General features: G+C 63.9%; 2 protein-coding genes across 5 annotated transcripts; one reads left to right on the forward strand and one right to left on the reverse strand.

Annotated features, from left to right (window-relative positions):
* Positions 1–983: 983 nt before the first annotated feature.
* Positions 984–5869, reverse strand: LSM7 (LSM7 homolog, U6 small nuclear RNA and mRNA degradation associated). The gene is made up of 4 exons (XM_036846406.1): positions 5690–5869; positions 5470–5560; positions 2721–2792; positions 984–1239 (listed from the first exon to the last, which is right to left on the reverse strand). Exons 1-4 carry the CDS (start codon positions 5852–5854, stop codon positions 1097–1099), a joined length of 471 nt encoding a protein of 156 aa, XP_036702301.1. The 5' UTR covers positions 5855–5869; the 3' UTR covers positions 984–1096.
* SPPL2B (signal peptide peptidase like 2B) lies at positions 5832–21105 on the forward strand. 4 transcript variants are annotated; one of them, XM_036846401.1, is made up of 15 exons: positions 5832–5927; positions 10978–11097; positions 11827–12009; positions 12492–12581; positions 13171–13310; positions 13874–14016; positions 14221–14317; positions 15100–15216; positions 16716–16797; positions 17513–17587; positions 17666–17728; positions 17814–17913; positions 18271–18348; positions 19768–19928; positions 20734–21105. In XM_036846401.1, exons 1-15 carry the CDS (start codon positions 5853–5855, stop codon positions 20959–20961), a joined length of 1752 nt encoding a protein of 583 aa, XP_036702296.1. In that variant the 5' UTR covers positions 5832–5852; the 3' UTR covers positions 20962–21105. The 4 variants fall into 4 exon arrangements, with proteins under 4 accessions (XP_036702296.1, XP_036702297.1, XP_036702300.1 ...); XM_036846402.1 differs by having other exon boundaries at positions 20737–21105; XM_036846405.1 differs by having other exon boundaries at positions 19768–19995; positions 20734–20870.
* The last annotated feature ends 4313 nt before the right edge of the window (positions 21106–25418 follow it).

Consider the following 25418-nt stretch of genomic DNA (forward strand, 5'->3'; position numbering starts at 1 on the left):
GTGACCCCAGCTAGCCCAGGCCCCACCGCTGCCCAGCTGCTGGGGCTGAGGCCTCAGATGAGGGAGCTGGACGAGGCAGGGCCGCCAGCTGGCAGGGAAGTGGGGCGGACGGGATGAGGAGCACGCGGGGCTTGGCTACGCGGCCCCACGACTAATCCCCGGCAGCAGGGCCACAGCAGAGCTCAGATCCCCGCGATAAGCCAGCTGCTTTCAGTTTATCTGGTGGCAACGAAGGACAGGTAGCGTGGGGGCCATCCAGCCGGGTCCCCTTGTGCGGCGGGTTCCTGTGTGTCGCCAGCCGTTGGCGGAGGGGCCCTGGTCTACAGTTCCCGCCAGGACGACTCCCACTCACTCCTGGCCCCGCTCATCCTCACATGCTCGGCGCTCCTGAGTGACAAATAGCAGACACGTGCCTGCCCTCAGCAGCCGGTGCCATGGAGGCCGGGTCCTAACGAGGACACTGCGTTTAGGAAATGGGGCCAGGAGAAAGCCCTGCTTCCTGAGGACGGGCATGGGGACATTCACGACCATGGCCCCGGAGTCGCCAGCTGAGGGGCAGAGGTGGGCTCGTCCTCCGAGCTGAGGCGGGAAGCAGGTCGGGCTAGGAGGTCGTGGGACCGGGCGGACGGCAAGGCTCCACCCAGTTTGTTCTTGGTGAGGCCACGGCTGTGCGGGGATGTGACAAAGGACCCGGCTGTGGGGGACCACTCGGGCCAGCGTACAGAGGCACTGAAGTGACAGGGCCTGCCGCTGAGAAGGCTGGCCGGGGGGTCTGCATGGGCTGTGGCCCCAGGGGGGCTCTGGAAAGGCTCCGGCCTCCACGTCCCGTGCCCTCACCTGGACTGTGCACGCTCAGTCCCCTCCGAGCCCCCCAGCCCTGGGCCTGGACCCCAGACGGCGTGCAAACTCTGCTGGATGGACCGCATCCCTGGGGCCCAGGTCTTGCCAGAACACCGAGGCTGAAAGCCAGAGTCCAGGGCTCCTGGACACTTGAGGTTTGCAATTTTATAAAGAAAACAAAAACATAAGCTATACAAAAAGGAAAGTTCCGTTCCTACGGGTGGCCCGAGTCCTGGGGGAGGGGCGGCCCCGGCCGCTAGGCATCCTGCTGCTGGATGAAGGGGTTGGGGATGGCCTCCATGCCGTCCTGCGGGCAGATGAGCACCACGGAGGTGCCCCTGCACACCACCAGGCCCAGCTGCCGGGTGTCCTCCGTGAGCTTGTACTGGTCATCAGGGTCTGTGGAAGAAGAGGGGCAGCAGTGAGGCGGCGTGGGCTCAGAGGCCCAGGAGGACTGGAGATGGGCCTGCGGTGGGGGGATGGGGGGGCAGGCCAAGGGCCCCACTCCCAAGCCAGCTGGCAGCCTCTCCCCGAGACGGACCACGAGGCTCAGGAAGAGCTCTGGAAATAGCCGCGTGCAGCCTGTCCTCCTTCTACAATGAGGACACAGCCCGGGGGACAGCGGAGACCGAGTTCTCAGATGGGCGGCAGAGAAAAACCCCATCTGCAGAATCTCGGAAGCCCTGCAGGGCCACCATTCACCCCAGTGCCAAAGGGCTGTTCACGGTGGGGCAAGGGACCCGGGGAAGTGACGGCACGCCGAGGAAAGCTCTCCTGAGGTCACGGCGGCAAGGCCTCCATTACTGTTACTGCACGATGGCGGGTTGGGGAGGCCCGCCTTGGGGTGCGACTCCCCACTCCCAGACCCCGCAGGATGACAGCTGTCCAAGCCTGCCCCTCCCCTCCCGGAACCGCGTGCATGCGTCAGGGCCTCTGTCCCGGGGCCGTTCTGGGGGTGAGGAGGGGGCGCAGACTCAGCCAAGGAGCGAGCCAGGGCCCAGGTGGGAGTGGCCTCTGACGCAGGAACAGCAGCCAGGCCTCCAGGGCTGCTCGGCGCGGGCCGTCTAAGCGCGTGGCACACCCCAGCTCCCCTGGTTTTCCCTACAGCCCCACGAGGTGAGGCTGTCCTTTTCCAGAAAGTCATCCGCCCAAGGAGGCCAGGCCAGGATCCCAGCGGGGGGGACTCTGGGCAGACTCAGCGGGAAGAGGGAAGACGAGGGCAAAGCAAGAGGCCCCACGGGGTCGCTTCCCCACAAAGAGGGCCTCTCCCTGGGGGCCCTTTGACACTTCCGTGTGGCTCCATTAACTCTTCACCAGACTAACGTGTGTCTCAACATCGACAGTCCCCAGAAAAGACACCGCTTCTCTCCTAGGCCTTGGCGTCCCCTTCATGCTACGGTCAGGCTGAGCTGGAGAACTTGCTGGTTGATGGGCAAGGGCCGGCCTGACCACCATGCGAAGGGTCTGGGGACCTGGGGGGACAGGGAATAAGGGGGAGGGGGCCCTCTGTCAGCAGCCGGGGGTTAACACACAGGGACAGCAGGAGATAAGGGGGCAGGACGAGCCCCAGGGCAGCCGGCTTTCTCACGGCGGGCGCAGCATCTTTCTAGCCCCGCTGGGCACGCCTCAGCCCCAGCAGGTGCTCAGTGTTGGTGAGGAGTGGATCCGGAAAATACTCCACCTCCACCTCAGACCAAGTCCTGAGACGATGGTCTACTGAGCCTCGCCGGGACAGCGGGAGATCCAACACACCTGTCAGCCGTCCGATCCACAAGGCACCACGTTCACAGTCAGCAGCTGGGTGGCGGCGGAGCAGCTTTGGAACGAACAGTAAGGAAGGCCCGGCGAGGACGCCTCCGAGCCCCACGCGCTGCACTCACCTCTCATGTACTCGATGGTACCATCCAGCACGAGGTTGAGCAGCGGGTCAAACCCTTTCAGGATTCCACTGGCTTGTCGGAATCACCGAGAAGAGAAGAGAGACAGACAGGCGTAAGATCAACGGTCATCCTGGGCAGATGCAAGCTGTGGCCGGGTGTCAGCACGTGAGATTGGGGTGCCCCTGCCGGATGCAGGTGTGGGAGCAGCCTCTCCAGGGACGGGACAGATGGGAGACCACGGGGGAAGCAAGGGAAGGGCTCCCGGACAGGGAGCAGTGACAGCAAACCCCAAACCATCGCCACCACAACATAGTCGGCAAAATCCGCCTGCGCCTGTTTTGTAAACAGTTTACTGGCACCTAACCATGCTCATTTGTTAAATGTCGCCTGTGGCTGCTTTCCTGCTGCAATGGCAGAGTGGAGTAGCCGCGACAAGAGACCGTCTGGCCGGCGCAGCTGAAAATGTTTCCTGTCTGGTGTCCTACAGAACAAGTCTACCAGCCCCGCCTGAGTGCGAGGCCCTGGCTCTCTTCCTCTCCTGCTCACCCCTCCCCTGCAGAACAAAGACCGTGAAGGCACCCACCTAATGGGGTTACGGAGAGTGACAAATCCAGTAACACATCCAGGCACTTGGCCCCAGCCGGGCAGCGAGCCTGCACCCGCGGGGCTGCCCTCCTCACCAGGACGGGGGCGCTGCAGCAGGCGGGCAGGATGCCCAGACAGAGCCAGCATTCCCCCACCCACCCCCCAGTGTGGGACGGGACCCACGATGGGATGTCAGTCTGTGCTCAGGCTGCGACAGACAGACGGCTTCATGGATCTCGTTAAAGTCCATGAGTCGGTCGACTTTCAGTGCATCTGAAGAGAAGCTATGCTGGGCGGGCCTGACCTGATAGGGGAGCCGTTAAAGGGATGGGCCCTTTCTGAAAAAAGAGACTTGAAAAATGAGATTTTCCTGCTGGTCTTGAAGACGTGAAGTGCAATGCTGTGGACAGAGTCCGTGGCAGGGGCAGTGAGCAGCCTCTAGGAGCCGAGGGGGTCCCTGGCCAACTCTTGGCAGAGAACGGGGACCCCAGGCTTGGAAGAGGACCCTGGGCCTGAGATGACAGGCTCTCAGAGACACTCCTTTACTGCAACCTCATCAGAGACCTGAGCCTGAGACACCCAGAGTCTGGAACCACAGGCGCTGTGAGACAGAAACATGTGTTGTTCAAGCATAGAAAACGAACACTAGCGCCTTGAGAAGCAAGAGCCTCATCTCTTCATACATCCCAGAGCCAGCACGGTGCCAAGTGTTTGTTAAGATTCCAATCCTCACTGCATTGGGTACCTAGACGGGCAGGCGCTGTGTTTTTAGCCCTCTGACGCTGCCCACTCATCCACATCTCAGGGAAGGACGGGTCCAGATCACTGTCTTACAAAATAAAGAAACTGACGATCAGAAGCAGCTGAATAAGTGAAATGTTGACCGAGCTCTCACTAAGTGTCGGGAACCCTGTTAAACACGTTACCTGGGGCTTCCCTGGTGGCGCAGTGGTTTAGAATCTGCCTGCCAATGCAGGGGACACGGGTTTGAGCCCTGGTCCGGGAAGATGCCACATGTTGTAGAGCAACTAAGCCTGTGCAGCACAGCTACTGAGCCTGCGCTCAAGAGCCCGCAAGCCATAACTACTGAGCCCTCGTGCCACAACTACTGAAGCCCGTGCGCCTAGAGCCCATACTCCACAACGAGAAGCCACCTCAATGAGAAGCCCGCGCACCGCAACGAAGACCCAATGCAGCCAAAAAATAAACAAATTTATTAAAAAAAAAAAAAAAGAAAAACACGTTACCTGCTTTAAACCCTTTAATCTCAGTGCCACTACTGAAGTAGGTGGAGTTAATAACCTCTGACAAATGAGGAGACTGAGGCTCAGAGAGGGTAGCAACTTGCCCAAAGTCCCACAGCCAGTGAGCTGGGGCTGTGCCATGGGCGGCGCTCCCCGCATAACCCTGCAGCAACCTTCCTGCCGTCTTCGCATCAGACTCCAACGGCAAGTTCAGCGTTAAAGCCTCACAATAACAGCATAAAGCCGCAAACTGTGACAGGTGCTACCAGGAACTTATAACAACAGGGGCCTGACCTGGGGTGGAGGCGTGGGGGTCAGGGAAAGCTTCCCAGAGCAGTCGAGAGCTCCCTGCATTACTCAGGTACAAAACGTTCATCCCGTTACCCTGGAACAACCGTGAACAAGGAGATGAGATTTGTTTTAAACAAACCTTTAAAGCAGTTTGGTGGAAACTGACCATAGGGCCGTGGTTCGCAACTGGGGCAGTTCTGCCGCCCAGGGGACACTAGGCCATGTCTGGGACGTCACGACTAGGCGGCTCCTGGCACCGAGGGGGTGGGAGTAGGACGGCCCCCAGTGGAGAAAAATGCGGCCCCAATGTGAGCAGCGCCGAGCCTTAGAAACCCTCAGGTGCAGGACGACACGTGAGTAGCTGGGACAGTCGCCTGAGTGAGGCAGGACCCACAGGAAGCAGAGCCGTGAATCCCAGCCACTGTAGCTTCCAGTGAGGTCGGGGCCCCTTTGCGTGCCTCAGTTTCCCCACCTGCAAAAGGGGCGTAACCGTTCCTACCTGCCGGCGCCGTCAGGCCAGCACGAGTTGTCCAAGCCTAGCGCTTAAAGCGCAGCCCAGGCATCCGTTATCGGTACCGCCGCCCGTTACTCCTCGTGGACCGTGGAGGGGGCGGGAGGAGGGGCCTTACCTTCTCGGCCTCCCTGGAACTTCACTCGGATCGTCTTGTCGATGTACTTGGACAAGTCCAAGATGCTCTCCTTCTTTTTCTTCTCTTTGTCCTGCAGGGGAAACAGAGCTCTGTGAGGCGGGGAGCGCGGCCAGACTCCGCCCCGCCAGCCCCGCCAGCCCCGCCAGCCGCGCCAACCCCGCCAGCCGCGCCAACCCCGCCAGCCGCGCCGAACGCTCACCGCCATCTTGCCCGGCCGCTTCGTTGTGCGCAGGAGCCGCCGCCGCGCCCTTTGTACCTTGCCCCGCGCGCATGCGCGGCGGACGCAGGGCGCCTGCTCGGCGCCGTGCGCCGACGCGTTGCTGGGAAACATCTGCCGACGCCTGAGGCTGGGACCGGGCGACATGGCGGCGGCGGCGGCGGTGGCGGCGGCGGCGCTGGCGCGGCTCGCGGCGGCCTTCCTCCTCCTCGCGGCCCAGGTGAGGGCGGCACCGACCCCGCCGGCCTCGCCGGCCGCGGTGCCCCGGCCCCTCGCCCCCCACCCCGGCCCCGCGCAGGACCCCGCCCGGCCCGGCCTGGGGCCAGCTTAGGGGATCCGCGCCCCGCGCGCGGGCGGCCCGCTGGCCCGGGGCTCGGTCGTGACCTTGCGGGCCTGTCCCCGGCCCGTCTCCCTTACCCGCCTGGAAGTCCTTCTCAGCCACAGCGTCACCCGCTCCCGCCCCGGCCCCTGCTGGTCCGTCTCGGGGTCTCCCACCGCCGCCGGGGACGCCCCTCTCTGGCTCCGTGGCTTTGGCCGGGGGGCTACCCCTCTCTGAACCTCAGTTTCCCCTTGAGTGCCATACTACTCCCTTTCCTCGTGGTTGTGGTAAACTGTCGAGCGCGGCACCCAGTGTCTGGTAGTGTCAGGAAACGGCCCGGAGCCCAGCCCTGGAGTGGGGTCGAATCGCCGCCCCATCTTTTGCTCCCGTGACCTTGGCAAGGGAGTTCCCCGCTTTGAGCGTCCGTTGCTCGTCTGCAAAAGGAAGATAAGTATAGAGTGCAGAGTCAGCGAAATGAGGTAGGGGATCACGAGCGCGCAGCATGCTACTTGTTTGTCACTAAATCTTCAGGGTCTCCAGTGCTAGGGGGGGACCGACCAGGAAATGGCTGATGTGCGTTGTCATAAGCGCATCTTTTATTTCCAAATCCTCCGTCTCCCTGCCAGGTTCCACAGATCAGGAAATGCACCCCCCCCCCCTCAACAGCCCTACAAACTGGGCCGTTAACCTTGACCCTTCTGCTCCAGCGCCCCGACCTCTGCTCCAGGCGGCTGGCATTCTCCCGTGGCCACTTTTGTCCCCCTGAATCCCCAGTTCATTCTCAACACTGCAGGAGTGATCCCTTTCAAAGTGTGTCAGGTCTTGTGTCCAGATGCGAGCCTTCTGGTGGCTTCCTGGCACATTTGGGGGGCCTCTGTGATCTGGCTGTCAGGAAGCGTCCCGTTTCTCTCCAGCTCTAGTGTCTTGAAGGCACTCTGCTTGCTGGTCTCTGTTTCCCTGAATTCCCCGGTTATGTTTCTGGTCTCAGCTTAGCTGTCCCTCCCTCCCAGAAGCTCTCTGGGACGCCCCCTCCCCAGCTGCTTTGCCAGCCCCCTGTACTTCCCCCAGCCCTGTTCAATCATCTTCCCCAGCAGCCTGAGCATTTGGAGGAAGGGACTTGAAGCTCTCCGGGTATTTCAAATGAGGGCCAAGCGACAGGCAGGCGGAGATCACGGGAACACCACAGAAGGAGGGACGCAGTTGGCCTGGGAATGCTTTTCAGAAGCAGAGGTGCCTGAGGGGCGATCTGAAGGATGAGTGGGTGTTTGCCAGGTCAAGAAGGTAGAGAAGGTTGTTGCAGGTGATGGGAGCAGGGCCGGAGGTGTGAGAGCTGATGATTTTTTTTTTTAATAATAGATTTATTTATTTTAATTCTTATTGGGGTATAGTTGATTTACAGTGTTGTTAGTCTCAGGCGTACAGCAAAGTGAATCTGTTATACATATACATATATCCATTCTTTTTTAGATTCTTTTCCCATATAGGTCACTACAGAGTATTCAGAAGAATTCCCTGTGTATACAGTAGGTCCTTATTAGTTCTCTATTTTATATATAGTAGCGTGTATGTGTCAATCCCAGTCTTTCAAGTTATTCTTCCCCCTTACCCCTCGAGAGCTGATGATTTACTTGGAGACGGTGATAGTCCACTACAGCTGGCGTGTAGGATAATCCAGTGGTTACACCTGAGGAAGGTGTCATCCCAGTGGAGGCCCTTCAGGTGCCCTTGCAGGGAAGGCCATGGAGGGAGCAGCAGTGGGAGTGGCTCCAGGCGTGTGGGGTAAAGGGCAGGCTGAACGTGTGGCCTCTCCGGGCTGGAGTCCAGGGGAGCAGACTGGGCTGGTCAGAGCCGGGTGCTGGGACGTTTGGACTTTATTCCCGGCTGGCTGAGGATTTGGAACTTTACCCTGAGTGTGGGGAGCCAAGTAGAGTGTAGAAGCGAGCGGGAGAGCACCTGGGCCAGCCAGCCCTTCCCAGGACAGAACCCTGCGTGTGGTTCTTCATGGCGCCCCAGTAAGGCCAGCTCTCCACGGGGCGGGAAGCTGCTTGCTCGTGACCCGAAACTCACTCCCTACCATTCTGTGACCCTGGGCGAGGGACTGGACCCCTGCCCAGTTGCTGTAAGTTGTGCACATAACAGCCCACGTGGGGCCTGTTACTCGGCAGATCTGAACACATTGGTGTTCTCCCTGCCTGCCCCCTCCACTGCCCCTTCACCTCTCCCACTTTCCTCCACCTGAACATCTTTTTCTAAGCTTCCTAGGTCCTAATTAGCCCCTTCTAGAATTCACCAAATCTTAGGAAGACTGCTCCCCGTCTGGACCCCTTAGCTTCTTTCAAAAGTCCCCTGACATGGATGCTTTCACCGTCATCTTGAAGCATAGTTTCCCTAGGAGTTCCTGAGCCCGACATGATTGTGGCGCATCGGGAAGTGGCCTGTCCTCGGTAGCCCCGGCTGTTTCTCGTCCTCCAAACTGGGATGGGCTGTGCTGTGCTGGAACGGGGGGCACTCACAGCCCTGGGCCCTTTGGAGGAACTTCTCCTAGCCCTTTAAGTCCCCGGGGAGGAGACCGTATTCACGGCGAGACTGTGTTCTCGGGTGTTTGATAGAAGCCCAGGCTTATTTCTTAACAGAAAGCCAGTTGTGCACATTGTGAGGGGAGAGCTGTGAAGTGTGCCCTTGTGCTTCTCAGTGACCTTTTAAAAACAAATGCTTCTAGTCATTCCCATTTTATACAACCGACGGTTTTCACCAGCAGCTCGGATCCTATAGACCAGGGGTCAGCAAACATTTTCCAAAGGGCCAGACAGTATTTGTGGCTTTTCAGGCCACATGGCCTCTGTTGTAACTCCCCGGCTCTGCAGAGAGCAGCATAGGCCCTACCCTACGTTCAGCAACCTGGCAGACATGTTGCGATAAAACTATTGACAAACACAGAAGGTGGGCCGGATTCGGCCTGGGGGTTGAGGGATCACAGAACCCCTGCAGTGGCCCAAGGTGGGGGGCAGGGCAGGGCTGACGTGGTGGGGGGGCACAGGGCCGGGCACTGTACTTGGGGGCAGCCTGGTGGGGAGAACCCGGAAGAGGGGGCTCCTCGTCCTGCCTCTGGTCGAGGAAACGAGGTTGGCCAGGCAGGGGTGGGTGGGTGACGACACCACGCTTCCCTCCCTCGAGCGCTGGTGGCAGTGCCCACGTGCCCTGCAAACACAGCCTCACTGAGCACACCCAGCAGCCCATTCGGCTGTCGGCACCTCGCTCCAAGCGACAAACCAAAGCGCTGGGCAGGGGCAGTGGGGGCCCCGGCTCCTCTCCACGCCGCCAGCAGAGGTGGGCCTGTGGGGAGAAGCTCCCAGAGTGGCTGGGCCCCGTTATGCATTCACGGAGGGCCTGGCCTCCTGAGCTGGTCTGTGCCCCAGGCCTGCTGTCGGGGCCACGGGCCCTCGGGACCCCAGCTGAGTCAGAGTACCGCCGCCCACAACTTGGGAAGGCCAGGTGGGGGGGTGGGGGTCTCTCCCCGCACAGACAGGCTACTGCCTGTTGTCACCGAGGGGTGCGGTCTCCGTCTCGGCCTCCGGGCGGTACAGAGGGACGGCCCGGGAGCCGGAGTGTGCAGAGTTGGGGTCCAGTTGGGCCCCTCCAGCTCCAAGAAGCCAAGGGGCTGGGGTGGGCCCTGGCCCCTGTGGGCGTGGTGTGGCCGGGCTCCCGGCTCAAGGCTCTCTCCGGGACCCCTCCTCCCTCGCAGGTCCCACAGCCCCAGGGAGCAGCCTAGACCTGGGCCAGACAGCGTGAGACCCGCTGGGGCCGAGGTCCTCACGGGGGCTCCGCAGCCGAGCCCGGCCTATAGGAGGAAGCAGCCCCGGCAGGGACGCAGAGGTCCAGGCGGGAGAGGAACGAGCAGTGGGGACAGGCAGTGGGGACACTCGTGTGCGATACAACCGCAGGCAGTGGGGGACACTCGTGTGCGATACTGGTTTCTCATGTAGATAAAGCTGCTCCCAGGCCCTGGCCACCCCGCTGCCCTCAACGGAGGGGCTGGAGTTCCAAGGACTCTGGGGCCTGTCCCTCTGCCTCACTCTGAGTTCACGCTGGGAGCAAAGGCCCCGATGGGCCGTGTGCCCAGCCCGCCCCGTCCTCCACGGTCAGCCAGCTGCCCTCGACCTTGCTCCATGTCAGAGCGGGCGGGGTCCATGTGGACTCTCTGTGGGGCCCTCCACGAGCAGCCTGCTGCCTGGAGGGCCTGGGCAGGAGGAGCTTGAGGCCTTGTCGTCCTCCTGGGAGTAGTGGGCCAGGAAGCCGGGCACTTCTGCCCGTGCCCATCGGGAGCGCTGCTCTACTTGCTCGGGACGTGCTGGGGAGGAGGTTCTGTCAGCTGCCTGGGCCCTGCTGGGGTCCTGGTGACGCCATCTGTCATGAAGCGCCCCCTGCCCAGAGCAGCCCTGCCTCTCGCACCGTCCACTTCTCGCCGCGCTTCCGAGCAGGGAAGGTCAGGGTCCTGACCCAGGGGTTCCCACTGGCCTGCGGCCTGGCAGGTGCTAGTCACGTGACCCGGGCTCCGCCACCCCCTTTCTGCCCTGAGCCTGCTGGCCTCGCTGGCGGGGGCCCTGTCGGCTGTTTTCCCGTGAGCCCGTCGGGGAGCCTGGAACCTGCTGGGGCACCGCTGACTCTCCCCGTCCCCTTCCTGCCTTATGGCAGCGGCGTGGGGCTCTCGTTCTCCCTGTAGTCCCAGGGGGACTCCCCCGCTCCTGCCACTGGAGCCACAGGGAGGGGACCTGACATGGCCGCTGTCAGCGCCCAGGTCTCCCTGAGGAGGCTCGGCCCTGCCCTCCTCATCATGTCCCCCCTAAGATGTGACAGTCGTGCCCCATCTGTGCTGTCAGAGGGAGGGACCAGCCCAGCCAGGTCGTGCCGTGGGCGGCCCCGTGCCGGCTCTCTGACTGCTGCCCCCGTCCAGGTGGCCTGTGAGTACGGCATGGTGCACGTGGTGTCCGAGGCCGGGGGCCCCAAAGGCAAAGACTACTGCATCCTCTACAACCCGCAGTGGGCCCACCTGCCGCTCGACCTCAGCAAAGCGGTGAGTACCGGCCAGCGCGGGCGCCCCCTCCCGACGCAGGGTCTTGTCTGACGCAGGGTCTTGTCTCGCTTGCCGCCCTCCCTCCACTCCTCCCCTGGGTCTCCCGAGGGCCTCTGGAGGATGGGTCTTGCGGAAAGCCGTTGAGGATGGAGGAAGGGCCTCGGCTGGGAAACGGAGGTGGGATGGGTCCCCAGAGGAGCTCCCCGAACTCTCGGGGCCCCGGTTTCCTCGGTCATAAATGAAAGATGTCAGGGTGCTGCCGAGGGCCAGCCCCTGGCGGGGACGCCGGCCAGGCTCCCCCCCGCACCCGCCCGTGCTGGGCTGGGGCGGCTGGCGAGAGGCGTGACGGTAGCCTGGACGCTCTGCTCCGTGCTGTGGCCTCACTCCTCCCAGAGGGACTCAGGGTGCCCAGTGCCTGGCTTGGCGGGTGGAACGAAGGCCAGCACTCCCGCCCACACCTTGTGCTGTTTGTGACGGGCTCGAGAGAGGCGGGGAGGGTTCCTGAGCACACGCCGCCCTGTACCCCTCCCGTCTGCCTTGTGCTCGGGGTGGGTGTGCGCACACGCTTGTGCATGTGCGTGTGTGTGCAGGGCTGAGATCCCGTGGGCTTGCGGTGAGGCTGCGTGGGGGCGGTGGTCGCTGCAGGGGCCTCCGCCGACCCGTCTCCCCGAGGACGCCGCGCGCCCTGGCTTCCCTGGAGCGGCTCACGTGAAGGCCGCCCTCCTGCAGTCTCTCCTGCAGGTGCGGGACTGGACGACCTCCGTGCTCTGCTCTCCGGCCGACCTCCCTGCCAAAGGCTTCAGTAACCAGATCCCCCTGGTGGCGCGGGGGAACTGCACCTTCTACGAGAAAGTGCGGCTGGCGCAGGGCAGCGGGGCGCGCGGGCTGCTCGTCATCAGCAAGGAGACGCTGGTGCGGCCGCCGGGCCCTCCTGGGCAGCCGGGGGCCCTGGGGGGCAGGGGCAGGCCAGGGGAGGCGAGGAGTCTGGCTTCCCACTTGTGGCCTTGGAGGGGCCCTGTCCCAGGGCAGTGCTGGGGTCCGACAAGGCCTGGGGCGGAGCTCTGGGCCTGCCGCCTGAGGAGCGGGTGGCGTGGGCCGCGTGCCACCCTCTCCCTCAGGCCCTTCAGGGCCGACCGGAGTCACCCAAGCCCAGGGTTGAGAGGGAAGGGGAGCTTGTCCTCCCCCAGAGGGAGGGGCCGAGCCCGCAGTCCTGCCCTCCCAGCGGTGTGGCCCTCCCACCTGGCCCCCGAGGACCCCGACACACACGCAGGACTCCTCCGCCCCCTCGGGGAGAGCTGGCACCGCGGACCGCGCCGTTGGGAGCGCTTGGCAGCCTGCCCCGCCCTGGGTGGGCCTTGCTAAAACATCCAGCCGCCCTCTCCCCCCTCCCCCAGGTCCCCCCAGGAGGCAACAAGACGCAGTACGACGAGATCGGCATTCCTGTGGCCCTACTCAGCTACAAAGACATGCTGGACATTTTCGAGGTAGGCTCGTCCCCCACCTCGTCTGCAGCTGGGCCCAGGGCCTGAGGAGACGGTGTGCCCGCAGTGCTGTGAACGTCAGGAATGGAGACCCCGGCCCTGCCCCCGTGCCAGAGACCCTGAGCGTCACCCCCTGCTCAGGCCTGCCCGGCCCCTCGCCTGGCTCGGCCCTGTCTGACCAGAGGCCGGTGCGTCTTTGATTTGGGGAGCTGGGTCCGGAGCAGGCGAGCTGCAGCACACAGTGACGGGATAGCCAGGTTCCCCACTGCAGGCTTCGCGTCTCCCCCAAGGGACCCACCGTCCGTCTCCGGGCCGCCTCCCAGGCCACGTCCACCCTCGTTCACTCATGCGTGTCTGGGGGCGAGGTCTGTGTTCCCGCACGCGCGCGGCCCTGTCGCCCACCCTGTGTGAAGCTCGTCCTGCAGAGCCCGCTTCTCTGGGGTCAGGAGTAGCGGGTGAGGGCGTGGGGTGAGGCGGGATCTCCCGGCCGCCGGCTCCTCGAGTGGGCCAGCCTCGGCCCTCTGGGTGGCGAGGGGATGGGTGGGTGGGCCCCCCCCCCCCGACCTTAGCTCCCTTGTGTTCCCTGAGGTAGACTTTCGGCCGGGTGGTACGGGCGGCGCTGTACGCCCCCAAGGAGCCCATGCTGGACTACAACATGGTCATCATCTTCATCATGGCTGTGGGCACCGTCGCCCTCGGGGGCTACTGGGCCGGGAGCCGGGACGTGAGGAAGTGAGTGGCCCGCGCGTGTGCGTGCGTCCCGGATGGGCGGCCCTAATGCTGGGCAAGTAACCACGAGAGTCCGCACGCCCAGAGAGCCTTCTGGAAAACAGCTGCTGTAAACACCCAGGAGACCCATTGAAAGCCCCGAGGGCCCTGCTCCCCACGATTCTGTCCTGACCTCAGGGTTCCCGGCCCGGGCCCAGCCCGGCGGGGGCATCCATGGGAGACCTCGCCCCGGCCGCCCAGGGAAGGGCGGTGGTGGGGTTGGTGCAGGGCCAGGGTCCAGGGTGGCCCCCATGAGGCCACCACAGCTTGGCCCTGGGGACCGGAGCCCCACCTCCGGCAGGACTGGCTCCGTCGGGGGGGACCCCAGGTACACATGGTGGGCGGGGACGGGGGACTGGCCGACGGGGCAGGTGATGGTGGTCACCTGCGGGCAAGCTGTCCCTCAGCCTGTCCCGACCCCTTGTGTCAGGCTGCCCCTGCTTGTCCTTCCCCATCTCTGTGGCCCTCGGCCCCCGGGAGCGGTGCCGGCCGGCAGGGCGTCCCCCAGCCTGTTCTTGTCTTTCAAGGAGGTACATGAAGCACAAGCGGGACGACGGGCCCGAGAAGCACGAGGACGAGGCCGTGGACGTGACGCCCGTCATGATCTGCGTGTTTGTGGTCATGTGCTGCTCCATGCTGGTGCTGCTTTACCACTTCTACGACCAGCTCGGTGGGTCCCCGTGCCCGGCTCTCAGGGCGTCGGCTGAGGGGCAGTCCAGGGGCCGCCTGGTGGCCGGTGGCTGGAGGCCCCTGTTGCTGGCTCACCAGGAGGGGCCTGGGGCTACCCCTGCCTTCCCCTGGGGCGGTCACCCTGCCGGGGAGTGAGGCGCAGAGCCCTCCTTCAGGCTCCCCTCACCGCCCGCCCGCCCCGCAGTCTACGTCATCATCGGCATCTTCTGCCTGGCCTCCTCCACGGGCCTCTACAGCTGCCTGTCGCCGCTCCTCCAGAGGCTGCCGTTCTGCAGGTGCAGGTGAGCCCCGGGCGACCCCCACCTGGCCCTGCTCGCGGGGGTGCCCCTCTGCGGCCTCGCGGCCCGTCCGCTCCCACCTCCCGTTACGCGGCCCCCGGAGGCTCCACGGCTTCGCTGAGGCCGAGGGCCCTCACTCTCCGGAGCCCTCGGTCAGTCTGGCACGGTGCAGGCATCACAGCAGGCGCCCGCTCCGTGCTGGCTGGGGGGACCTCCCTCCCCCGACCTCCCGCGCTGGGTCAGGGCCCGTGGGACCCCTCGGGGGACACCGGCTGGGGGCAGCAGGCGGGCTGCACCACTGATGCAGGCTCCGGAGGTTCCCTGCGGTCAGGGGTCTGGTCTGCTTCTCGTGGGGCAGGTGGGGAACGGAAGGGTTTAGATGAGGTCCGACGGGGGTCAGGAAGCTTGGCTCAGGGGGGTTGGGGGAGGGCCTGGAGCAGGGCGGGCTGTGCGAGAGGGGTCACAGCACCCGACGGAGGGCTCCTGCGGGTGGGGTCGGCTTAGCGACTGGCTGAGGTCTGCTTCCCCCAAGGCCCTGCCCCTGCCCGCTCTGCCCTGCCCTGCCCTTGGGAGCCTCCCTTCTAGAAATGAAAGGTGAGGGGTGGTGAGTTTAACAGATAAGGTAAAGGAGAGGAAGGGAGCAGAGCCCAGCGGACAGCAGGAGGACAGACGGGGAGGCCGCGGGCTTTTGGGCAGGAGTTGAGCTGACCCTCTGGGCGCTGGGCAGAGACGGGGCTGTGAGGGTCAGAGGCCGCTGACCTCCCCACCCGCCTGCCCGCCCTCAGGGTCCCCGACAACAGCCTGCCCTACTTCCACAAGCGCCCCCAGGTCCGCACGCTGCTCCTGGCGCTGCTGTGCCTGGCCGTCAGCGTGGTGTGGGGCGTCTTCCGGAACGAGGACCAGTGAGTGCAGCCCTGGAGGCCCTGCTGGGGGTGGGGGCAGCTGTCCTCGGGTGCTCTGACCTCCCCGCGACTCCCCGAGCCCTCCGCTCGGGGCGCCTGGAGCCGGGCCAGCTCCCGGTATGAAAGGCTCTCCTGTCAGTGCTCGGGACGCAGTGGCCGTGCGCCGTCCAGGCCTGGCCCTGGCTGCCCTGTGGCTTGTCCGGTGCCCCGGGATCTGCGATCGCAATCTGGGCGTGAGATGCCGCCAGCACTGCTGCCCGGGCGCCGAGCCGTGTGCTCCGGGGCAGCCTGGACGTGGCCTGGCGCCGCTCAGCCGCTGCTCCGTTGTGTGCCCGCCTGCCTGCTCAGCTAGCTCTGCTCCTCCCACCACCCGCCTCCCCTGGGCCGGCCTCCCCTGCGAGGCAGCGCGCCACGGCCTGCCGTCACTGACACCATCTGGCACTTTCTCTGAGCTTCTCCCGGGGCAGTTAAACGCTCTTGGCTGTGCTGCTGTTTGGAGCTACAACAGATTTAACTGGCAGAAGGAAAGCGTGAAAATATTTTGAGTCTTTTGTACACAAAGAGAATAGGGACGCTCACGGTTAAATCCAAGCCAGAAGGCTCGCTCCTTCGCATAAAATAGAACAGGCCACGGTTTCTGCCACGTCTGGGCGCCCACGTGGCCTTGGTGAGCCTTCTCTGTTCTCACCAGTGCCCTGGCCCAGAGAGGTTCTCATCCTGCGCTCAGGTGAGGCTCTGATGAGTAACTTGAGGGGCAGGGAGCACGGGGCCGGCCCTGGGGCCGTTTCCCGGCAGGGAGCCTCATCACACAGCTTTGACTTCCCAGTTCGGAAGCGGCCCCACAAGGTGGCGCCCTGCTTCCCGGGACTCCAGATCGTGTCCTCAGGGCCCCGAGCCCCTATTTCCCCAAAGAGTATGTGGTACTTGGCTGGGTGGGTGCAAGTTTTGCTTTTCTAAATCGCTTAAAAGATATTTTTGAGGGACTTCCCTGGAGGTCCAGTGGTTAGGACTCCACACTCTCACTGCTGAGGGCCCGGGTTCGATCTCTAGTTGGGGAGCTCGGATCCCACAAGCCCTGCGGCACGGCCAGAAAAAAAAAGAAATTTTTTTTTTTTTTTTTTTTTTGAAAAGAAATTTGAATCCGCTGGATGCATGGCCCCCCGTGCCCTGCACCCTCTGCCCTGGGCTGTGATCTGGGTGGGAGAGCCGCTGCTGCAGAGGGACAGAGGCCCTGGCACGCGCCCGCCTTTCTCTGGCCATGGTGTCGGGGTTGGGGGTTCGGTTCCCCCCTGCTCCTACCGGCCGTTGCTGCCCCTCCTGTCCCCCCACGGGCCTCAGGACGTCGGCCGCTGCCTTTGTCTGCGTAAGGGTCTCTGCGGCTCGTCTGGGCGCTGGGCGCCTTGGACTTGGCAGCTGAGGCTTCCAGGGTGGGGGAGGGGCCCGGCAGGTAGAGGTTCTTGGTGGAGACCCCGCCCGGGGGTGGCTGCGCTGCCTTCCAGGTGGGCTTGGATCCTTCAGGACGCGCTGGGCATCGCCTTCTGCCTCTACACCTTGAAAACCATCCGCCTCCCCACGTTCAAGGTGAGGGCCCCTCGGGGTGGCGGGGGCGCTCCACGGACGAGGGGACGGGGTCTCTTGGGGTCAGCCCCGTGCCCGCCAGCCACGCAGCCCTGCCCAGGGTCTTCCACTCTGAGCCTGGCCCTGTGTGGGCCATGTGGTCTTGGCTCGTCCATCCCTCTGGCCACCCTCCCGGGGATGGGGCTTAAGGATCAGTGCAGAGTTGTCTCCCAGCGTGGCGGCAGCGTCTGTGACTGCTGGCCGAGGGGACACCTGGGCGGGCGCACGCAGCAGGGCCGCCTCCTTGCTGGTGAGGTGAACAGAGGAGGGAAAACCAGATGAAACCAAGGGGGCAGAAGCACAGGGCTCAGGCGGGGACCCTGGGCCAAGGCCCAACCCCAGCAGGAGGAACCTAGAAACACAGGCAAACGTGAAGCCGGGCGTCACCTGCCCAGACCCGCAGCTGGCCGGTCGCGGCTGTGTCTCTCTCGAGTGTCCCATCAGAAAGTCGCCCTCCCCGAGCCTCGGGCCTGACGTTGCCTCCAGGGCACCGAAGGTCAGGCTGCCCGTGCTCAGACTTTCTCCTAAAGGCTCCGTCCCCACAGGGAGACTCTGAGCCTTGGGAGAGGCAGGGACGCGTCCCGGAGGGTCTGTGCGTCTGGGACCCTGGGCGGGGCGGGGTGGAGGGCAGAGCCGGTGGAGGTCCCCGAGCAGAGCCCTCAGGCCGCCCCGTTCCCAGGCCTGCACGCTGCTGCTGCTGGTGCTGTTCATCTACGACGTCTTCTTCGTGTTCATCACGCCCTTCCTGACCAAGGTGGGCTCTGGGCCCCGCCCCGCCCCCCCACCCCCCCCCCCCGCGTTCCCGCGTCTGACGCAGTCCCCCTTCTGTTAGAGTGGGAACAGCATCATGGTGGAGGTGGCAACCGGGCCGTCGGACTCGGCCACCCACGAGAAGGTACGTGGTGTGCGCGGCCGAGGTGCTGAGCAAGCGGAGTGAGCGCAGGCTGGCGGGTCCTGGACACGCTGCCCCCTCTCCCCAGCTCCCCATGGTGCTGAAGGTGCCCCGACTCAACGCCTCGCCGCTGGCCCTGTGTGACCGGCCCTTCTCCCTCCTGGGCTTCGGGGACATCCTGGTCCCAGGTACTGCGGCCGGGCTTGGGCAGCCTGGGTGCCCTTGGGGGTGTCAGGCCGCAGGGGCTGGTGGGCAGAGGCAGAGCTGAGCCAGTGGGGCCTGGGGGGCAGGGAGGCGGTCCCCCAGAGGTGTCCCAGCCGCACTGCCCCCAGGGTCCCCCTCCGGGCCCCTCCCCCCACCAGGCGGCCTCTGAGCCGGGGTTTGCGCTCGCTGGAGGTCTGGTTACCTGCCAGGAGCCGAGGGTGGCGCCGGGCCAGCTCCCTCCTGAGCCGGGAGGAACGCACGGTGCCTGGTCTCTCCGGAGGAACCCCCGGTGCCTGGCTGGGGCTGCAGCCCGGCCTCAGCCCACGGCCTCTCTCCCGCAGGGCTGCTCGTGGCCTACTGCCACCGCTTCGACATCCAGGTGCAGTCCTCCAGGGTCTACTTCGTGGCCTGCACCATCGGTAAGCCCGCTGCCCCGGGGGCTCGGCCGTGCCCTGTCCTCCGCCGCGGGGTGGTAGGGACAGGCCTGCGCCCGCGTCACAGGCCTCCTGTCACTTTCCACGGTGGTCGTTGTTTCTCTTCTTTTTGGTCTTCTTTGTCTTTCTCTTTTTTCGTCTTCTGTTTCCTTTGTTACTAAAGCCATTTACACCAAAGGGATGTTTTCTCATTTTCTGTTGAGTCCAATCATTTCTAAAAATGTCCAAACCAGTTCTCTTGTCCTGCTGGGTCAGCTCTTCAGGACGAGCAGGGGTGCAGAACGCACAGGCCCCGCCAGCTGACACGGGTGAGGGGAGGCCCCGCCATGGCCCCCAGCAGTGCCAGGCGGACGCAGGCCGGCCATCCCGGCCTACTTTGGGCCATTGCCATCCGCCCCTTCCCACCGGGTTCCTGAAGGTCCAGACACGTGCTCCCCGCCCCTGCCCCCTGGGTTCACAGACTCCATGATTAGCTCATCCAGATGCGCCTGCAGAGCTTTTCTCCATGTGAACCACAGTTTGTCAAATTGTTCTGTAGTTCCCGTCACTGAAATCCTGTAGTTGGCTCGGTTGAATCACTTCTTTAGGACAGGTGGCTAGTCCACAGCCGATAAGCGGGAACTCTCCCTGCACAAGCCTATCGCTTGGAAACATGGAGGTAAGGGGCAGGGCAGGCAGCCCGAGCGGACGCAGGTGCTGGAGACGGGGCTCTTTGCCTCGGAGGGGATGTGCCAGTAAACGGTGTCTTTCTTTGTAACTCTTCACCTGGGAGTAATTGCACGTGTACGGCTGCAAGGTTAGTACAGTGAGCCCCGAGCCGCTGCGCTCAGGCCGACCCCTCTAACTCCTCCTCGCGTGTGCTGTGTTGTACGTCCGTCCCTGTGCTCTACGTGCGTGGGGGTCTTTATACGTTGGACTCACACATCCCTAAATAACACACGCTGTTTTATGCTGAACGGTGAGCAGGAAGTGCGGACGCCTCTCACCCCTCAGTGCTTTCATGTGGTCACAACTCAGTTATGAAAGGTTTGATTTCCTAATTCTGTACCTATGTTACTTCAGTTCAAATTATTTTTCTAACTAGAGGCTTACAAAAATGAGATATTGGGGCACCTTCGCAGCTCCTTCCCCACTCCTGGGATTCCAGACCTTCCCGTAGCGGCCACCCACTTCCTCTCCCCAGTCTGGCGGCTGGGCCCTCGCTCTCTCGTTTCCCTGCTGACCCCTGCGTGCACTCTCGCCTGCCAGCGTCCGGGAAGGTGTGGGTGGGGAGGACCCGCTGGCCTGGCCCGTGGGTCACGGTCACGGCCCTGGCGCGAGCTCTGCCTCTCCTGCCCCTGTGAGCAGTGGGTGGTGAGCCTGGGACCGGCCAGGGTAACGTGCTGCCTGTCTCTGCTTCCGCAGCCTACGGCATCGGTCTCCTGGTGACGTTCATGGCGCTGGCCCTCATGCAGCGCGGCCAGCCCGCCCTCCTCTACCTGGTGCCCTGCACGCTCGTCACCAGCTGCGCCCTGGCGCTCTGGCGCAGGGAGCTGGGCATGTTCTGGACGGGCAGCGGCTTTGCGGTGAATACCAGTTTGCTATGACTGTCTGCGAGAAATAATAGCCTAATAAGCCCTAACTAGAGTTAAAGTTGAGTAAGACCTCCTAGCGTTACAACTAAACCCCGCAGCCCGCGTCCCGTCTCTGGAAGGTTTTGCTTTGGGTGTGGTGCTCCCGTGGCTGCAGGGCGGGGAGGGGTACATGTGCTAGTGGTGCGGCTTGGGGTGACGCTGCTGCCCCGCTCCTAACCCTAACCCCAACCCTAACCCATGTGGTTGGATTGGTTGGACTTGGGGTTCCAGCTGCTTCTTGCTGCGGGCAGGGGGTAGGCCGGGCCTTGTTCTTGTCTGAAACTGAAGAGGAAAGGGACAGAGGCCACTCCCCGTGCAGCGCAGGGCGACCGCTATATCCCCGCAACTGAAGGGCATTCCAGGCCTGCGGGGTCTCTAGTGGGCCCTGTTAGGAAACCCACCCTGCCCTGATGGGGGCTCTGAGCACTTCCGGCGTGTGTGTAACTTGTTCGCGTAGATGTGAACACGCTTTACATGTGGTGTGACTGTTGTGACCCGGTGAGTCGGGAAGGCTTCCTGGGCTCAGTGCCCACTGTCCCCAAAGGTCTCCCTCCCGGCGGGCGTTGGCTTTGCTACAGAGCGGGTGGATTGGTTCTGGAAGGTTCCCGAGGGAGAGCAAGCCAGAGGAGGCAGGGTGGGGCCCTCCTGGGGCCCTGATGCGGCGCTGGTGTCGGTTGGGGAGCGCGGCTCCTTCCTGGGCCCGGAGCCCCCCTCCCCGCGGCTCCGCCAACCCGGGCCTCTCTCCTCCCTCCCCCAGAAGGACCTACCTCAGTCGCCGTGGGCGCCCGCCTCCGCCGACGGCCCGCAGCCCCAGGCGGACTCCGACGCCACCCCCTCCCGGCCGCCTCCCGGCCAAGAAGCGGCCCTGTCCCCTCCGCCCGCGGAGCAGCCCCCGGAGCCGTCCGCGCCCGAGGAGAGCGGGGCCGGCGCGCCCCCCCAGGAGACCGAGAGTCCGACCGGCCTCGCCCCCGGCCCTTCGGCCTAGGGGAGGGCGCAGACTCGGCCCCCGCGCCCCGGGACTGGACCCGCGCGGCCCCCAACTTGGTGCTCTGGTCTGGCCGATGCGCACGTCCTGCTCCAGCCCGGCCACACCCCGGACCCCAGCCCTGCTCCGAGCTCGCGTGGCCACGAAGCCCCCGGCCGGCTGAGGCCATCCCCGCGCGCGCCCCGCTTCCTGCGGCGGTGGTGCCCGGGGGAGGGCGGAGCCGTCACCTCCGCTGGTGGCCGCGGACACGCCCAGTTTGGTGCTTACCCTGCTGCTGCTTCCCTTCGGGTCCGGGCCGGGAGAGGGAGCGGCTCTGGCTCCTGGTGGAGGGGCGCCTTTGCCCAGTAGGGCCCCCAGGGGTATGGACTGGACCCCGCCGCGGCCTTGGGGGCCCGCGGTGAGCGCCGAGCCCTGCTCCCGGCCCTTCCATCGCCCGGAAGCGCCCAGCGCCTGCGCTCCAGCTCCGACATGTTTGAATAAACGGCCACGACTTTCTGAAATTCTGGTAGTGTCGCCTCTTGGGGTGCGAGCCCTTCGGACTGCCCCTCTCGGGGGCGGGGCTGGTGCCAGGCCGGTCGCCCCATCTTGCCTTTCAGCTCAGAGGAACTCGGCCCCCACCCTCGCCACAGGCACCCGCACGCTCTCAGCACCCCATCCAGTGCACGCACCTCGGCCTCCAACTCCAGCACGGGGGACGGGGAGCTTCTGGAATGTGGGAGGATATTCCGTAACTGGCGTTATGTCTTCTACCTCACGGACAGGGTTCTCTGAACCTCACGACGGAGATGCCGCCGGCCCCCGTGTCACCGCCTGGCGACAGAGCCGGCGCCCGGACAGGCACCCGGGGCTGCTGATCGCCAGGGCCCCGGCCCGCTCCTCCCCGTCCACGACGTGAGGAGGGGCACAGACCCCACGCCCCACGCCGGCTCTGTGTCCCTCCGGCCCGCTGCTGTGCTGCAGACAGCAGGCGGGGGCGACCATGATCCATTCCAAACAATACCAGCGCCAGCCAGACTCACCGCCTCAGCCACGCCTCTCGAGGAAGAAACGATGTTTATTCCTTAAAAAAACCAGAAGACGTCTTCCACCTGTTTCTGTGTGTTTCTCAAAGAACAGGTGATCCGGTGGGAGGGCGGGGCTGGAGCAGCCGGACCTGCCCAGCCCCACGGGAGCCCCTGACCTTAGAGGCCGGGACCAGGACGCAGCCACGGGGCAGCCTGGGGGGAAGGCCCGAGCGGACCCCTGCCCTCCCTCTACGGACTGCGCCTTCCTCTAAGCCATTTTGTACGTCGGTAAAGAGCGCGGAATCTCTCTTTTTTCTGTTTTGGAGGTTTGATAAACGTCAAGGAATTCAAAGGCGGATGTTAGTTTCTGAAGTTTCCGTTTGCAGTTTTTGCCTTGCTTCTGTTTGAATCTTATAATTAAATACAGCTTTTGATACTTACGGCTGGGTCTTTGCCTTTTCTGTGGTGCAGTGAGCCGGGGGGTGGGGGGCGGGGCTCGGGGGCGTTGGGGGGAAGCCCTCGGTGGGCCGGGCTGGGCCCTGGTGGCCTTCAGCCTGCAGGAATTCCTGTGTGGATGGAGGTGTCTGGAGCAAACCTGCAGCCTGTGGCCGCTGGTGCCGCCCAAGTGGGGTTTCAGCTTTGCCGCCATGTGGCTACTTGTCTTTACTCGGTGCGCGGGGTCCTCATGAGGGGAGGGGAGGGTAGCAGAGCCTGCTGTTGCCTGTGTTTGGATACTGTTAGCTTGTCTGTGATGATCTAAGAACCACGGAGGGAGTCACCTGTAGCAGGGCCTGTGGACTTTCTGTAAAGAGCCAGATGGTCAATGTTTGGGCCCTTTTGGGCCACATGGTCACTGTCACAACCGGTCAACCCAGCTGTGTAGCCAGAAGCATCAGACAACGTGTAAGCAGACAGGCGTGACTGTGGCCAAAAACTTGGTGGACACCAAAATGCGTTCGTGTCATTTTCACAGGTCACAAAATACTCTCATTTACAACTATTCAAAAACGTAAAGCCCTTGCTTAGCAAGCAGCTCAGCAAAGACAGGTGGCGGCCCCAGCAATCAGACCCCGGCCTGCAGGAGCGCAGGTGGTGAGGATTGCAGGCCGTGTGTGGGGCGGGGGCCCGTGTGCCGGCGTGTTTCAGCTTCACACACAGAGAAGTCGAGTCTCTGGGGCCAGCGCCTCCAGGCTCACGCCAGGCTGTGCCACTCGCCACATCACCATCAGCGTCTTGTGTTTGAGCTACAAAGAGGACCAATGCTGTGAGCACAGTGATTTTCTTTCACTAAGTAGACCAGATGTTATGCATTTCTCATTCATTCACCTGCTCATTCACTCACTGGTTCATTGCACGCCTGCTGTGTGCCAGGCCTCCGCTCAGGCCTGGGATGCCTGTGTGAGTCTGGGAAGGCAGTCCATCCGAGGGTCAGCACGGGAGAGGCCCCCAGCTCTGTCTTGGGGGGCAGGTGGCAGGGAAGGTTGCTTGGAGGAGGTGACTGTCCAGCCCGAGGGACACTGGAGGGGCTGCTTTGGGCTCCGGTGGGGAGGTGAGAGGAGGTTAGGAGCTTGGCCGGAGAGGGGTGGGGATTGCCAGCCACGTGGGCAAGGCACTCGCGGGGTATCACCCTCAGGTGTTCTGGAGTTCTAGAAAGCCCTTCGGCTGGCCTGGGGGAGGGAGGAGGGTGGCCCCCAGGAGTCACGGGCTTAACGAATATTGTTGGTGATTGTGACTACTTAACACGCTAAAGTAAGTTGTCAGGAATGGGGACCCGGGGCCAGGTATGTGGGAGCTCTCACTACTGTCTTCACAACTTTTCCGTAAGCCTGAAACTGTTCAAAAATTTAAAGTTCATTTAATAAACTACCGTAGTTATTCGCATGCACACTCCTCCCCACAAGCTGTCTCCCGCCCTGAGCATCTGCTCCTCCGGGTCCCGGGCACCCCTCCCCTGCCCTGTGTCCCAGGTCACCTGCCCGCGTGGGCTCACCTGCCCAGGTCATGCCCTCCACCTGGACCTCACCGGCCTCCCGCAGCTTCCAGGAAGCCGGAGCGTCCAGAACCCATCTCCCCACGTGGCTCCCGCGGCACCGCCCGCCCACTCCCCTCCCTCTGCTGACGCAGCTCTGTCATGGGACCCACCTGGGCTCCTGACCAGGTGCGCAGGGCGACCCACACCCAGTTGTCCTTTCAGAGCCTCTGGGAGCTGGGAGCGGCCCGGATGGGTCCCAGGTGCGCAGGGGAAGGGGTGCAGTTGCGGGGCGGGCAGCGGAAGCTGGCGAAGGCGGTGCTGTCCGGGCGCGGGGGAGGGCGGCGCCCCCAGCCCCGGTTGATACCCGGGTGGGGGAGGAGGGCGGCTCTCCCACCCGGTGCCGCCCCCAGCCCCGCCCCATCCCTGAGCCTCTTGGAGTCCGGGTCGTTTGCGGGGGGAGCCGGGCCGCGGTGCAGCCTCGGGAGGAGCGCGGTGAGTCCGGGGTCCCCCGAAATGAAGCGGCAGCCCTCTCCTCGCGCCTCGGTTCGCCCGGCCCGTGCGGGGGACGCGTCGGACTGTGTAGACGCCCTCGGGGAGTGTGACTGAGGCCGGGCCGTGTAGACACGGCCGGGCACCCTGCGTTTTTCGGGACCCCGAGGGCTCCCCAACCCCGACGGCCGCTTTCCAGCCTTCCCACCCATTAACTCGGCTAAACCCGCGGTGGGGCTGGGCCGGCAGGAAACGGCGCGCAGAGCCGGCGAGAAGGTCTCCAGGGATCTGGTGAGGGGCCCCTTGCTTTCCTCCCTGTGGCTTCTCTCAGCCAATCCCTTGCTAGTGAGTAAAAACACGACAAGGATTTGGGGGGTAACAGTTTGGGGAGGGTGTGGTCACAAGGCCTAAAGCTGGGCTGGGGGTCGTATGGGGGAGGGGCCGTAGAGTCAGCTGCCGGCGGCAGGTGTGGCGTGTGCGCGATTGTGCCTGTGATGGATTGTGTGAGAGTGTGTGGTTACAGGCGCGGGGTTGCGTATGGCTGTGTGGGGTGGTGTCATTGCCTGTGTGTCTGTGTAACTAGTGTGTGACCACGTGTGCGTGACTGCACTGTGAGATCGTGTATGATTTTGTGCGTGGTTGTGTGTGTGTGTGTGGACGCCCCCTTCCCTGTTTCCTCGCCTGGGAAGTGGGGACGGAAGACCCGGGGAGCCCCCAGGACGTGGTGGGTAGCCCTCCTGTTCCTCCAAACAGCACGTCAGGTGTTGCCCCTGATCTGCCCGCGGTGACGGACTGGAGGGGGGACCCTGCAGCCCTCCACCCCCAGGAGATCTGCGTGCTGTTCAGCGTTCAGCATGTGCACTTGGCAGGATTCTGAATGTTTAGGGTGTAAAGTGTGGAGCCGGGAGAGTCTTTGAACAGAGGCAAGCCGGGTGACCTTTGATTAAGTCTGGGCACAAGCTGCGCGGGGAGACAGGTCCGCTCGGGGTACC

The sequence above is a fragment of the Balaenoptera musculus genome, chromosome 3, assembly GCF_009873245.2.
Source record: "Balaenoptera musculus isolate JJ_BM4_2016_0621 chromosome 3, mBalMus1.pri.v3, whole genome shotgun sequence".
Classification (NCBI taxonomy): Eukaryota; Metazoa; Chordata; class Mammalia; order Artiodactyla; family Balaenopteridae; genus Balaenoptera; species Balaenoptera musculus.